Below are 15,000 nucleotides of genomic sequence, written 5' to 3'. Positions count from 1 at the left end.
CGGTAATTGGCCGCGTCCTGCGAGTAAATGAACTGCATGATGGAGAGACAGAGGACACCGTGGTTAAATGGTATTTATAGCACACGTCTTTTAGTTGAAGAGGAAACAAATTACCTTTAATTGACTGTAATTACAGCCATTAATATCATCTGGAGATTGCTTTTCTTGAGGGGGTCTCAAGACAACAGTGGTTTACAGTGAAATACTATAGATACTGTAATTACATGAAGAGTATATAATTACTCATTATTAGACTAAGTCATTGTAGAGGCAGAATGGCAACTACAGTTTGAGCTGCTACCAACACAGCCTTGCTGAATAGACTGAACTCTGTTTTTATTTATAGAGCCGTTTGAGTTAAGGTACATTGTGTCTACAAAGGTAAGAAGTTGTGGGTGACTTAGGTGATTATGTGATTAGCATGGCTCTAAGGTCGATGCATCCTATGTTGATAGCATGATGTATTAAAATTGCAATATAAAAGTCTTTTTTTCAGTAGGTGATGTCAACCGCCTACAACTGATATTTGAAATGCTCACATTCAGACGACAGCTGTTACAGTGTTTTATAAAAGCTGAACAGAGTGCAGGTAACCAGGTCTACAGGTGCCCCATTCCTTCATACTTGGCCTGACATTATCACATATACATCACGTTCTCCTCTCCCTTGTGAACATTAGACATGATATCAACAGCACAACACAACACAGGCAACACTCCTCTCTTTCCATAACATATGTCATATCATGTGTAGATAGTCACACTCCATCTGTTTGAAAATACATGAATGACTATGAACTTTTGAGGCAGGTCAATTCTACACCAGTGGACTGAAATTGATGTTACAGTTAAGCAGGCTCCCAAAATTCAAATGCTGCATGGCAATATATCAGATGCAAACACATGCCATAAAAATGTACATAAAGAAGACTGTTTATGCAAACTAAAAGTATACCACCTATTATTGAATACATTAACAATAGATAGTTGCATATAATATGTGTCTAAATGTATATTTGTACTGTACATTTTATCATCCATAGCAAGGTGTTGCTATGGATGTTATGCTATTCCTAACAGTTCATTATACAATATTTGTGTTATGTTTGTTGCACAGCCAGAGAATATCATTCTTTTTCAGTATCTCCACACTCTTGACCCCACCTTCATCCTCAACAGATCGGCTGTATTCATGGCAGACCCATCTTGACCACAGACCCATGGTATGCCAACACCAGGCTGCACACGGCCCAGTGACCCTTAACCCCTTGACCCTTGACACACGTCCTTTGTCTGCTAGGCCTTGGGTCAGACAGGGCCAGGACTCTAAAAGCCAGCCTGTCTGAGAGTGCAGCAGGCACATGCTTCTGTCCAGCTCATGCCCACGTTATGTGTCATGATGGTTTGTAACCCCGTGACTTCTCCTGTGTCCACCGTGACACAAAGGGACAGCTCAGGTTCAGGTCTCGGACTCGGTCACCTCTGGCCCCTGGTGCAGACCTGGGTTCAGATGCTGTGCTAACCTCTCACTTCGAAATGCAGCCTCGTCTTTGAAGTGCCAGGCGGATGAGAACATTCAGTTCAATGCACCAGGCATACTCAATCAGCAACAGAATGTATATGTGAAACGCGCAGACAAATGGCACTGCCAAGCTTAGCTCTGCCAGCTCAGCCCTCCTGCTAGACATTCACAGGTCTGGATTCAGTTTCAGTGGTCTAATTAAAGTGAAATGCATTTTATACTGAAGGGACTTGCTGCATGATTTATAGAGACACATCAACATCCAGATTGTCTGCTGGAGATTCTCTGCTTCTTCTTGAGCACTCTTCAGGGGGTTTCGCACAACATATACGCAGACATCAGTGAGGCTGTGCAGAGCTGGAAGATGCAGCCATAAAAGTACAATGCGAGCTCTTGCCTTGCTGTGTATGTCTGTGATTAAAGTGCATTTTAAATGCAATACCTAAATATACACTTTTTACTTCCTGCAACAGACTTCAAAGGCAAAGAATAAAATATTTACATAAACAATTTATGAAGCCCTGCATCGCTATAAAGCAAACCACCGCCAGTCGACGACGTTTTTCTCTATCTCCTATTGAAAAATTAACCTTCGCTAGCTTCGAGGGCAACTTCGAAATGTCAACACGCTGGTCTTGAAGGCACTGTTTGCCCCGTAAACATTTCTCGCGCGGCCTGTTTTTGAGACGTATTTAGCATACTATGGCAGGGCTCTGTGCCATGCCCTAACCGACACTGTGAATATTTTTTAAGCTGATTTCTATTAATCCACAGCAGCCCACCGGCTAGCCCAGCGGTGAACACATGTCTGTGCTCAACCCACACACCGTCCCGTGCCAGCCAGCCGAGCAAGGCATGCTGGGAAGGCTTGGCAGAACATGAAAAAAGAACCATGTTCCTGTATGTTTTGGCTCAGAGCAAGGTTGATGCACTGCCCAATCGCATGTGTGTGTGTGTGTGTGTGTGTGTGTGTGTGTGTGTGTGTGTGTGTGTGTGTGTGTGACTCCCCTGTGTCAGGCAAATGACAGTGTGGTGATTTTTTTTTTTCTTCTAGCACATGGTTAGTTGTGTGTGGGGGGGGGTGTATGTGTGTGTGTGTCTGGGTTGGTGGGTGGTGAGGGTGGTACAATGAGCAATTTCTCCTTTTTCCTGTTCATCTGAGTGCAAATTGTTGTTCCACTGTAAGGCTGGCTACTGTCATGGGATGGGAATGGCATTAGTCAGCCTAATTGCCATCCTGCTGTCCAGACAATGCCAACTGGTGAGCGGAATCTCCAAAATTCCCTGTCATCACTGGCAGCACAAACATACATGCTCTCCACTAGTGCTCCTGGTGTCCTGTGGGGCACACAGTAACACACAAAGACAACACAGAGCTTAGCACATCATTACAGACGCTGCTAAATATTTCACCGGGGCCGCCATCGGCAAAGGAAAAGGAATCCTTTCTTTCTCTTTCTTTCCCTTCGCTGGCACCTCTCCTCTTCCTCCCTCTCTCCCTCCTCTTCCTGTTTGATCTCCCGCAGCATGTCACACCGAGTCCCAAAGTCCTACTCTTTGCTTGCCATTCTATGTCAATGCCATCCATAATGGATGAAAGCAAGCAATTCGCATTACTATTAATGCCGTCTCTTGGTGCAATCTAGGCGCAATGCATTATTATTTAAATGAGGTTCATTTCCCCCTCCCCTCCCCTCCCCTCCTCGTCAGCCCCACTCACCGTAATTAACACGGGCTAAAGTGGGCGTGCAGCACCTCACGTTATTGTTTTAAGGAGTCCAACTAGGCCCGTCCTCTTGACTGATTGGACAGCGCAGACGCGGCGGGGCCGTTAATTAACCGTCCACGAAAAAGGACAGTAATAGTGTGGGTGACTCGCCGACCCCCTCGGAAATAACTCTTTGGCAGCAATTGTCAAATTTACATTCGGGAAATATTTCACTGCGGGTATTAAATTACCCTCTGTCCCACAAGAGAGGTGACTCACGTCTTCCCCTTAGTCATTCAACTGATCAGACTACTTTGGCGGGCGGCAGGCAGACGGCCGGGCAGGTGAGGGAAGAAAAAAGGACTTTTGGCGTGACACTTTTGACAGCTCTGGCGCTTCTTATGGCTGCACAGTCTGCACTCGCGCGGCTTATTTTAGAGGGGTTGTAGAATGGCCAAGGATAGCTTCTCAGATCCGCCCAGCTGCTTAAGATGGCTGCCCGCTTGCTCGGAGAGAGGCCAAGTGACCGCGCGGCGTAATAGTGAGCAAGAGATGCTAATTGGGTGAGAGGCTCTCTGGTAAGAGACACCCAGATAATGATACATGCCCCCATCCCAAAAATAGACCCTGGGAGCGCAAAAAGACACACAGGTTGGTCAACAACCTCTGGAGCCACATGTGACCGGCCTAGCGGGGGCTAAAAATAAACCGAAACTTTAAACTTTAGCACATCCACAGTCACTTGGAAGCCATCCGCTCATCAAAGTGTGTGTATTAATAGAGGTGGAGTTGTGTGTTTCTCCCAACAAAACAACATACTCGGTGTTAATTTGAGTGTCAGGCGCTAAAGAAGTTTGCTGCCTTTGCTTGAGCGTGCTCACTTGTTCGCTCTCACACACCGACTACCCACTCTGAATTCATTCAGGTAGGAAATAAACGTTACTATATTCCCTGGTGGCTCCTGTGATTTTAATGAACACTTTGTGCCAGGCTGAAAACCATTAGAACATAACGCTTGGATTCTAAACAGAGCCTTTTGCAGCCCAAACCAATTAAAAAGGTATCATTTGGTTTAAGCCTGACACCGTGTTTAGATTCTCTAAGAAAAGGTCAAAAGCCTCTCGTGGCACTGACACTGAGTTGTACTTTGAACAAAATATAAAAAAGTTGTAGTGCAGGAATATGGCAAGTTCTTAGTTGAAAAGAGAGCTACATCAAACACTAAGCCTTCTTTCCATTTTGGAAACTTGTGTGGCCTTAGGTTCTATGCAGTTTGGGAAACAACAGAACTGTTTCTACTTTTCTCATGTTTTGGTTGCTGAGAGTAGGCAACACAGTCACACGCACGACACACACACACACACACACACACACACACACACACACACACACACACACACACACACACACACACACACACACACAAATATCTGGTCCAGATGTCTGTAGTATTGTGTATCACTCAAATGCCACTGTCAGTGGACCAACTTGCTCTCACCATCAAACTATGAAAATCATCCAGTTACACAGAGTGACCACCACAGTGAGGTAATGACGACCAGAAAGAATGCAAATAATAAAATTGTGTGCTTACATGGACATTAATTTATGAGCCAACTAGGTCACAACTGCACAAGTGTGCTGTATACTGCACAAGTGTGCTGTGTACAGTATACAGTACAAGCATTCCAGAGGCTGTCCAGAACGAAACAGGTGAACAGGTGTTGCTGTCCCAATGTTCATAGATGACTGTTCTGGAGCAGGATGGAACGGATTACATAAGTAATATAAAATGTAATGTAACATAATCTGAGATTAGCGTAGCCCAATACACCATAGTATGCTATCAGATGTTATAAATCTCCCCTGAAACACTCACTGCTCTCCAACAATAACAAAAAGAAGGATCTATGTATCAGATCTATGTATCCGATCTATGTATCATTCCAAGTATCTATGTTTCAGACTAAACAAAGAGAAATAAGGTCTCTGTGGTGTCTTAAATGGACAGAAACCCTATCTGCTCTCTTCTTCTGTTTGCCCGCGTTTTCCAATCTTAAATCACAGTGGACACACGGCTCCTGGAGGGCCCTCGCCACGTGTGCTGTCAGTCACGTCCGGTCACGAGCGTGACCCCTGACTAGTCGGCCTCTGTGATAATTGTCATTCTATTAGCATGACCCATCCAAACACTGGCCCACCCCCATAAGCCACCCTGCGCCCCCAAACCGCCCCCTTCAACTGCCCTGTCCATCAGCAGCCCGGCAGGCTCAGGGCCCACCCACGCCCTGATCTCACATCCTCAGCTGTCGCTCCTGCTCGCTTCACCCACCACACCCCTCCCGACACACACACACACACACACACACACACAGGCCCGGGCCACACAAACAGTGGCCTGCTGTTGTTTACTCACCCTTTTGCCCTCCTTGCCCGGCGTTCCAGGCTGACCCGACACCCCGGTCTCCCCCTGGGGACACAGGACAGAGGGGAAAACACCGTAAGATTGGACATTAAGGACACGTTTCCGGCTATGTGGCACCGCCAGTTTACAGCCCACTGCAGCAGAAAACATGTACAAATAGCCACCAGTTTACAGACTACCGGGCCACATGTTCCCGACGGAGCGGTGAACTTATTAGGCCTTTAGCGTTAGCAGCACAGAAGAGTGGGCTGGAGGTGGCGATAGCGGAGGAGTTCCACAGAGAACAAGTTCTTTTGTGTTCAGTTCTCACCTTCTCCCCTGCAGGACCCGGTAACCCCTGCAAAAGACATCAGAACAAACATAAACTCTCCACTTCTACACTGTGTGTTCACTTACACTGAGGTCTAAGCACTTACTGCTTTCATTTTCACATACTGTAGAAAACCGTGGCCGTGTGAGCAGTGAATGTGGAATTCACTTACAAGAGTAAAGTACAAATATAATATGTGAAATACATTAATGAATGTAATGAATGCAATATGTATGCAATGTGTAATATGGTTTCATGACCTATCTGATAGAACACAGGTTGTATTTGTGACAGGATTAACCTTAAAGGTATTAAGACTAAAAATAATGTTCCACCGGCTTATTAACGTTTACTGTAAATGAATGATATCTGTGTTTCTGTAGAACATTGCAAAGGAGATTTCTATGCAGAAGACTCTTAATGCGTATGATACATCTGCAGAGCAAGCTGTGTCAAATCTTCAATGTGCATTTCACTATGCATAGTCATCCCTAAATAAATGGCATCTACTACATCAAGAAAGATACAGTATCCGTATCTTAATGCCTAGAGTACTTGTTCACAGTACTTGTATAGTACAGCCATTTCCACACTGAAATCACTAGAAAATTACCTTTCTAACTTATATCTCTTTTTAGAATTCAATTAATCTATCATAATACACGCTCACAGGGATTTTTATCCCTTGAAACTCCTCAGATCAAATCTGTTGAGAAAATTAGCTTTTAAATGATTTGCACCCAATAAATGGAGCAAATTACAAGAGGTATTCAATTTAGACCAGCTTGTGTCAGTACACCAATATAAGGGTATAATAGACAAAATGGCTGTTGTGCAGTGTTGCTTTGACTGATGATAAGAACATCTTATTTTTATTTTATTATGTTTTGACTTAATTCTCAGTCAGTCTTCCCTGAATAAACAATGGTTGATGATGCATATATTCATTATTATGACATATTCAAAACACCAGTTGATAAGCCATCCATAGACACGACTTTCAAATGAATTGAAGCAATGATTGTACCAGATAGTCTCCTGAGCTTTAGGTAGAACATCAGCTAATTAAATTAGACAGATTTCAGGCACAAGAGGAGGAGCAGTCTGCTTTACCTGATCTCCCTTCAGACCTCTCATTTCAGTCTAAGAGAAAAAACAAACAAGAGAAGACAATTAAGACCATTACCACCAATCTGGCAATACTGATTTAAATTATGATGTTATTGCTGTACACTGTTGGTGAAAGTCGTACGGATGTCTGATACTGGATAGAAATGTAGCCCTTGTCGACAGGTTTAAAAGCCCAAAGCACCGGTGAACTAGACAGAGGTTGTGACCTTCCTAGTCAAGCAAGTTGTCTGTCCACAAGACCATACTAGAGGGACGCTGAACACACACACACACACACACACACACACACACACATATACTGTATATATGCATCCACACACAGAGACTAACAACTGACTTTCCAATGACAAGCAAACACATGGTGTCCCTCATCAGCTGGCATCCTCACAAATACTGACAACTTCTCGGAAACAACTGCAAAAATAGCCGTTCACTACACGCAAAGTCAAAATGCCAAAGTCAAAATGCCAAAGTCATTGACCTAGAGGCGGATGCGGCATTCAAAATCTAAACTTTTAACAAGGGGGATTGACAAGTCTTTGGTATTTGCAGTAAACAAGACCGACATCTCCCAAAGGACATCCTATTTTAAAAGTACATGAGAAATATCAACGATGATATTACTGAAAGTAATTTACAAGTGATGCGCAAGCAGACAAGCATGCACATATTTTCCCTTAATATAAACATGGCATGGCAGCAGACAACACACGCATGATCTTCCATATGTAACAATTCACAGTCTTGTTATGTGCCCGGACTCTTTGTTGTGTCAAAGACTTGTTGACACGACAGTGGCACTCTTTGTTGTCGGAGAGGAGAGATCGGTGCGATCGCACCTCGGCTCGTAAAATGTAAAATTAGCGGGAGCAAATAGCTGCTCATGCCGTGACACGGTTCAGCCCCCCGGGGGGGTTTACCGAGTGTTTGGGTGACATGAAAGGAAGAGGGCGAGCAGACGGCTCAGGGAGCAAAACGCTGATTTCGACTGGCAGCCCCTCTCTACGCTCTCATGACGCTAGTAATTAGCTAACCACCCGTGGTATACTTTTTAATCTGCGCTGCCAGTCTCGTGTCCCCCGATGCTGTTGATTCCAGAGAGTATACAAATCATATGCATGTCTGAGCGGAGCTTGTGTGCGTTTACAGTCATGCATCCACCCGCCGTATGACTTTCAAGGCCATCTTTGGGTTTAGCGCTGAGGTAATGATATGTAGTGTGGTGTTTTGTGTGTGTGTGTGTGTGTGTGTGTGTGTGTGTGTGAGGCTGCAGTCGCAGTGTGCGCCTCATGGTGAGGCGTAAAGACTCCAGGTAAACGCTTCAGCTCCTCGGGGAGACGGGCTGAACACACTGTGTGCAGCATGGGAGCCAATTCAATCCTACAGGCCTCCTTGCCTCAACTGCCCCGCCTTCAGAAAGAGATACACAACAGCCCTTGACTATCACTGTGAGCATTCGAGAGGTAGCTTCTGTCTGTTCTAAACTATGCTATGCTATTCTATTCTGTACCATATTGTGCGTACTATACATTCATAATCTAAACACTGACTTGCCTGTGCCTGACAGTTCAGCTCAGGGTGTGAATGAAAAGAGCTGAATGAGATCTCCATAAACTATAATCTTGTCACGCCACTTGACCTGATTCTAGACAGTGGTAAGACAAATGCCTTCTGTTTGGGAGGATGCTTATCTGCCCATCTCAGACTGTAAGCATGCCGTCCCACCGCATGATGACTGACTGGTGCACACACAGGTTGCTACCACCCTGTGTTCTGGGATAAATTTCCAATGTAATCTGAAGTGTCGGGGTGCTTCATGTCAAGCCATTCTGAATTAGGTGCCAGTGTGACGAGACATGGGAATATTTTAAGAACCCCACTGTGTGTGCGTTGAGTCTGTAGCATCAGCATGCTCAACCACAGTGGCTGTCTACCTGCCAATGGAACAGAGATGCTATTCATTAATACTGGGATGGTTTTGCTAAAGCAGATAGAAAGAATAGCTGCCAAAAAAAAGTCAATTCTACATCTAGAAATCTGCTGCAAGAGAAAAAAAAATATGAAGGGCTATGATTTGGTGTTTAATCACATATAGATTAAAAATAAGCCTAAGCTTCCTCTGCAAACAATAAGGTCTGCATCCAATATTAATAACGCCATTTTCCATCTACAACCTGTAATATATAAAGCACAAGAAATAGAACAGATTTCACAAGAATATATGATAGGAGGTTGTGATGGTATTGTATTACCAGTGATTAATTATTTCTATGAACTTTATATTAGTCTTGTGTGTATTGAATAATTCTTTCAATGGATTATTGTTAAACTGTATATTAAGCGTCAAAATCCACTGGAAACTGTAGGATATTCAAGTGAAAATAACAAAAGCATTTTAATTAACGGTCTGTCTAATCCAGCTGACTCCATCCGGTATGTCGGCCGTCCTTGCTCTGAGCTCCATAACTCTGAGCGAACAGGCCCCGTAATGGGACACCGAGTGTGTTCACCTGTGCTCTTAACCTCCCTCCCAGCCACGAGTGCCAGATGTTTCACAGCTTATTCAACAAAAAAGCCTGCCGTTCGTTGCCTATGCCCGGTCAACCAGCCGTCCATAAATCCACCATCAGTTTTGGAGAGTGTGTGTGTGTGTGTGTGTGTGTGTGGGGGTCTGACACTCAATCATTTATGGGGAGAAAAATAATAATTTCCCCTCCTGTACACATGGACAAACATCACGGCACTTGATTCACCAACTGTAGCTGTGTTAGTGAGTATGAGGGACATACATACCAATGAGGCTGCAGGACCAGGTGGGCCAATGTCCCCCTGTAAGACACAACAGAGACAGAGAGAGAGAGAGAGAGAGAGATAAGGGGAGGTTTTACAGCATCATGTCAATGTGACCACACTCTGCATAGCAGGAACATGAGGAAGCTGGAACTTGCCTTCAGCTGAGAGGTAAGACACTAGGTGGTATTTTACGAGCAGTAATGGGCAGCAGGAACTGGACACACATACACACACACACACACACACACACACACACACACACACACACACACAATTGGCAGATTTGTGGTCAGTGTGCTGCTTAAGGGACTAAAAGGTCTTGCCCGTGCAGAAGCAATTAGTTCTAGGTAGAGTGTCAGGCTTAACCAATGCAGCTCTGCAGCACGTTCACTTTACACACCATGGATAACGTAGCAATGAAATGAAATACAGTGCACTGTTATGGGAGAGACAACTATGACTGTAGGATTAAATGTCTGAGGAAAATAAACTTTTTTAAAGAGTTTCCTCAAAATAATGTCAATACTTGTATGACATACTAACACAAATTAATATCATGTGTGCTATGACTGTATTCATCGAATAATTAATTTTCTTCACAGTTTGCACTGAACATAATTGCAAGCTGTGTCTGCTTCTGGCAACACAAAGACTATGGCAGTGGGAGACATTTTTAATTTCTATATTAGCTTCTAACTATGTTAGTTCTTGAAGGGTGACATTTTTTTCCATTGCTGGGCTGGTGAGATCTGCTATGTTGCTGCTAAAGAAATGACATTGTCTGAGCCTAACTTGACAAATAATAAATGAGGAAAAGCTATTTCAGTGGGTCTGACATGTGGATGAAAAAGCTCACAGGCATCGCTCACGCCTGCTGAAACCGAAAGGTCACAGAAATAAAAACCACCCTGGCGTCATTACTCTGACATTTTGGTTCCTGCCCACCTAGCACTTACCCACGATGCACCCCTTTTTACTCCAGGTGCGACGCCGATATCGGACTCATAAACAACACACCTGGACATGCTCTCGCTTAACTGTCAGGAAGAGACGAGCCATCAAGGGCTTTCTGGATCTTAAAAATAAATACAGCAAACTAAACAAATAGATTAAAGCTTTGCTACAATAACAAAAAAATGAGGGGCATCCCGGGACGGTGCGTTTGGGAAATGTCACACGTCAGAAGAGAGTGGGGACGGACGAGTAAACAGTAGCTCACAAGACACCCAAAGCCCACAGCCCTGCACTTAAACACAAAGTTAAAACAAAGCAGGGAAAGACTGAGGGAAAAAAAAAACAGCTCTTACAACAGCACCCCCCCTCCCTTCCCCCAATGAATACAAGCGACCTAATTATTTTTCTGTTAGTCGCTTTCTGGCCTGAAAATAAGTGTAATTTAACACAGTTTGAATGGTGGGAAGCCAGGGCAAAAAGTCTGCAAGCTGGAAACTTTTAAATGTTGTTCCATTATTTACTTTCCAGCAGACTGAACGCCCCAATGGAAAGACAAAGTACAGTAACTTATTATGGGACTTCCACTGATACTCACTTAGCATCCGTGGCTACCGCAGGTGCAGATTCATTTCCACTAAGAGTTTTCTTTTAAAAAAAGACTCCAGTCAGCGTACTATTCCACTGAGGTAGGTAAAACAGGAGAGGGGATTTTGTAAGAATATTCATCTTCCGCAGTCATAACAGTTAAACTCTGATACGGAACTGGTTCCACCCACAAGCTGCCTCTTCGACAACACAGATGCGTTTTATTACATCATCTACAAACAGCAGGACGGGTCTACCTCCCCTCCGTCAGTTTCAATACAAAACAAACAGTCCCTTTCCACCGTCCCAACAGGAGGGAGATGACTATAAAATACAGTAGCTGGCAATAAACTGGCCCAGACAGAATGCCATAGCAGGCTCATTATGGCTGCAAGCCTGAGAGAAAGTGCACCTCCAATCACATGCAATCAGACAGTTCCTATGAAATACAACAAACAACAACAAGCTAAAAAACACACCCGACCAGAGAGGCTGGGATATCAAAGAACACGGAGGATAGGACAACTAATTAGAGGAGAACATTTCATCTCGTACACTGAGTAATCCCTCAGCACTGGTGTACATGGAAGAGAGAGGGATAGAGAGAGAGAGACAGAGAGAGACCGAGAGAGAAGGAAAGAGCGAGAGAGAGAGAGAGAGAGAGAGAGAGAGAGAGGTCTTGCTGAAAAGATACATCCTTGATGCTTTCCAGATGCATGCAAAATGGAGCTAATTTAAATTCATATTTTTGTGAACAGGCTGCGTGTAAAGAGCTGCTGATAGGAGTTTTTTTTCTTACTATTTGAGCTTGTTTGAAGTCTGTACAGAGTCTTGCTGTAAATCTGAGACCAAGTGCATTTGAATGGATGTGGATCATTTTCACCACTTAATCATTGTGGTTACATATAAAAGACAGACAGCAAGTGAAGGGTAGAGGGTTACATCAGCCAAAAAAGTCTATGCTCTTATTAGACATTAAACAGGACTACTGTGGGTTCCAACAGCGTCCTGTCAGTTTGAAACATGTGTATGTGTGTGTGCTGGTGTGTGTGTGTGTGTGTTGTGTGTTGTGTGTGTGTGTGTGTGTGTGTGTTTGTGTTTGTGTGCATGTGCATGCATGTGTGTTCCTGAGTTCCATGATTGTTTGTGTGTCTGTGTGCATCCTATGCATGCATGCATGTGTGTGTGTGTGTGTGTGTGTGTGTGTGTGTGTGTGTGTGTGTGTGTGTGTGTTTGTTTGATGTAGTGCTGCTGAAACGTGTTGCTGGAGAATCATGAGAATGGAATTCTGTTTTCAAGGGGTGTGTCTGATACAGATAACATCTATTTTGATAATCCAACTAATCACGTGCAGATACCAGCCACAGGCGTGGTCTCTCGATCAAAAATAAATTTGCTGGCAAGACAGATAACGCAATGTGTCATCTATTCCAATTCCACAGTCCACAGCCTACAGTTTGAACATGCAGTTTTAGGTGCATCATATCTTAAAAGCACCATTATGCAAGAGGCTGGCTAAGTCTACTGGCTTGGCAAAATAAATGTGACCTTTCAGAAAAACCTTCAATGTGAAATGATATGATGACAATATTACCACATCCTTTGTGACATCCAAGGTAAGCTACACACACACATACACACACATACACACACACACACACACACACACACACACACACACACACACAGGCCTCAGACCTTCACTGGGGAGTGAAGAGAGGCAGACACAGACAGATTGACATTAGCCATGACCCTTCTCAAGCGGAAGCAAAAGCAGACTCAAAGCAGAGGTGGAAATAGAGAGGCAGTTAAGAGGAAGAGAAAGAAGAAGAGGGAGAGAGAGAGAGAGAGGATGGGGAGAGAGAGAGAGAGAGGATGGGGAGAGAGAGAGAGAGAGGATGGGGAGATGAGGAAGAGAGGATGGGGGAGAGGGAGAGAGGAGGCACAACAATGGCACAGGGGCACTGGTGTGTGTGTGCGTGTGAAGGGGGGGGGGGGGTGTAGCATTCACTGTCTCTTTCATTTCTCATGCACTCATGCTGTAAATAATAAACAGAAGACTCACTTTTTCACCTTTGAGGCCAGGTGCACCTGCAGCTCCTGGGTCACCTTTCAATCCCTGGGGAAAGTGGAAAACACAACAGCAACACAGAAAGAATGAAAGGATGAAAAATAGAAAGAATGAAAGGACAAAAAACAGATCGTTTATCATTTAAAATATCTTTTTTCCTCCTGGAAATGATGAGTGTACTGTACAGTTAGTGCTTTCCTGTGATGGCAACACTAAGCTCCCCCACACCCACTCCCGACCCGATTCCCCCGGTCTACAGTGTCATCAGCCAATAAGAGGCCATTAACCATGCAGACGCCTGCGGCCTCAACTGACTTTAACTTATTTGTAATATTGTCCTCGCCTTGCTGAGAGGAAGGTGGTGTCATTCGAGGTCCCCCCTTTAAATCATGCAGCAGTATTCTTTCTTCTGACAGTTATGCGATTAGCAGATATCAACCTTTCCAACCCCCCCTCCTAGCACCGTGACTACGTCAAACCCCTACACAACCACCCACCCCACCTCCTCCTCCCCGAGAAACCTTTCATCCAAAAAAAAAAAAAACCAAGCCTGCTGGTCACAGCCAAGATTAGGATTTTCATCGCCTTTGCCTCTGGGCAGGGTCTGTCTGGGATCCGATTGGCGCTGAAGGGCCCTGGGCAAAGTCAGGACGCGGCTGCAGCTAGGGTGGCGGTCGCGGTGAAAAGCCGGTGAAGAGGGGGAGGGACAGCTGAGACGGGAGAGAGCGGGTGAATAAACGGCCACCGCCGGCCACCGTGGCTGACGAATGAGCCCTGACATGTATCGACAGACTAAATTTACAGCGGGCCTTGTTAGGTGTGACACATTTGGAGCGGCGGTGAGAGGCGTTTGAAATAAGCTAAGAAGCAGAGCGGTGTGTGTGTGTCTGTGTGTGTGTGTGTGTGTGTGTGTGTGTGTGTGGGGGGTGCTTAGGAGCAGGGCTCGGCGGATGGAGGGGTGCTAAACGCACTCAAAAACAGCACAATTTGTCTTAGTTAGGCTGCCAAAGTGAGAGCGCCATTAAAGGTGAGATATATCAGCCGCGCATGATAGCCTTCTTTTTTTATCATTGCGTCTCCCAGATTTCCTGGCAAAGTGATGTGACTGACTGACGTACACACCCCGGCCTGAAGAAGAGCGGCGCAGCGCTGTGCGACTGCCTACTGTACGAAACTAGAAGCCGCTGACAAAAAGCAGATGAGTGGCCGGTGGCATCCATGTACTTCTCTGCAGGGGGAAGGTGGCGGGAGAGAGAGAGAGAGAGAGAGCGCTTCAAATGCAGCCGATCTGATAAGCTGCGGCCCCGGGTGACTGTTTGGCAGTCTGCACAGACAAAAAAGAATCATCCAAATCAATAGAACTTACCGTAGTGTGCATCAAAAGCTGACACTTGAAAAATGATTCTAAACTTACAGAAATGAAATGATGTGCTTGCATTGTGCCTTGAGTCCATGGCTGAGATATGAGCATGTGGTTCAGGCTTGCACAAAACATTTAACTA

General features: G+C 44.8%; 1 protein-coding gene across 1 annotated transcript in view; it reads right to left on the bottom strand.

The window, feature by feature from the left end:
* Positions 1-15,000, bottom strand: part of LOC125311298 (collagen alpha-1(XIX) chain) — an 87,579-nt gene that overhangs the window by 46,812 nt on the left and 25,767 nt on the right. The window contains exons 14-18 of the mRNA XM_048269194.1: positions 13,493-13,546; positions 9,889-9,924; positions 7,078-7,107; positions 5,965-5,991; positions 5,646-5,699 (exon numbers count right to left, since the gene is read on the bottom strand). Of these exons, the coding sequence (XP_048125151.1) occupies positions 5,646-5,699; positions 5,965-5,991; positions 7,078-7,107; positions 9,889-9,924; positions 13,493-13,546 (201 nt within the window). The remainder of the gene's footprint in view (positions 1-5,645; positions 5,700-5,964; positions 5,992-7,077; positions 7,108-9,888; positions 9,925-13,492; positions 13,547-15,000) is intronic.

This window comes from Alosa alosa, chromosome 18, assembly GCF_017589495.1.
Source record: "Alosa alosa isolate M-15738 ecotype Scorff River chromosome 18, AALO_Geno_1.1, whole genome shotgun sequence".
Taxonomy (NCBI): Eukaryota; Metazoa; Chordata; class Actinopteri; order Clupeiformes; family Clupeidae; genus Alosa; species Alosa alosa.
This window is presented reverse-complemented; position numbering and strand designations above follow the sequence as displayed.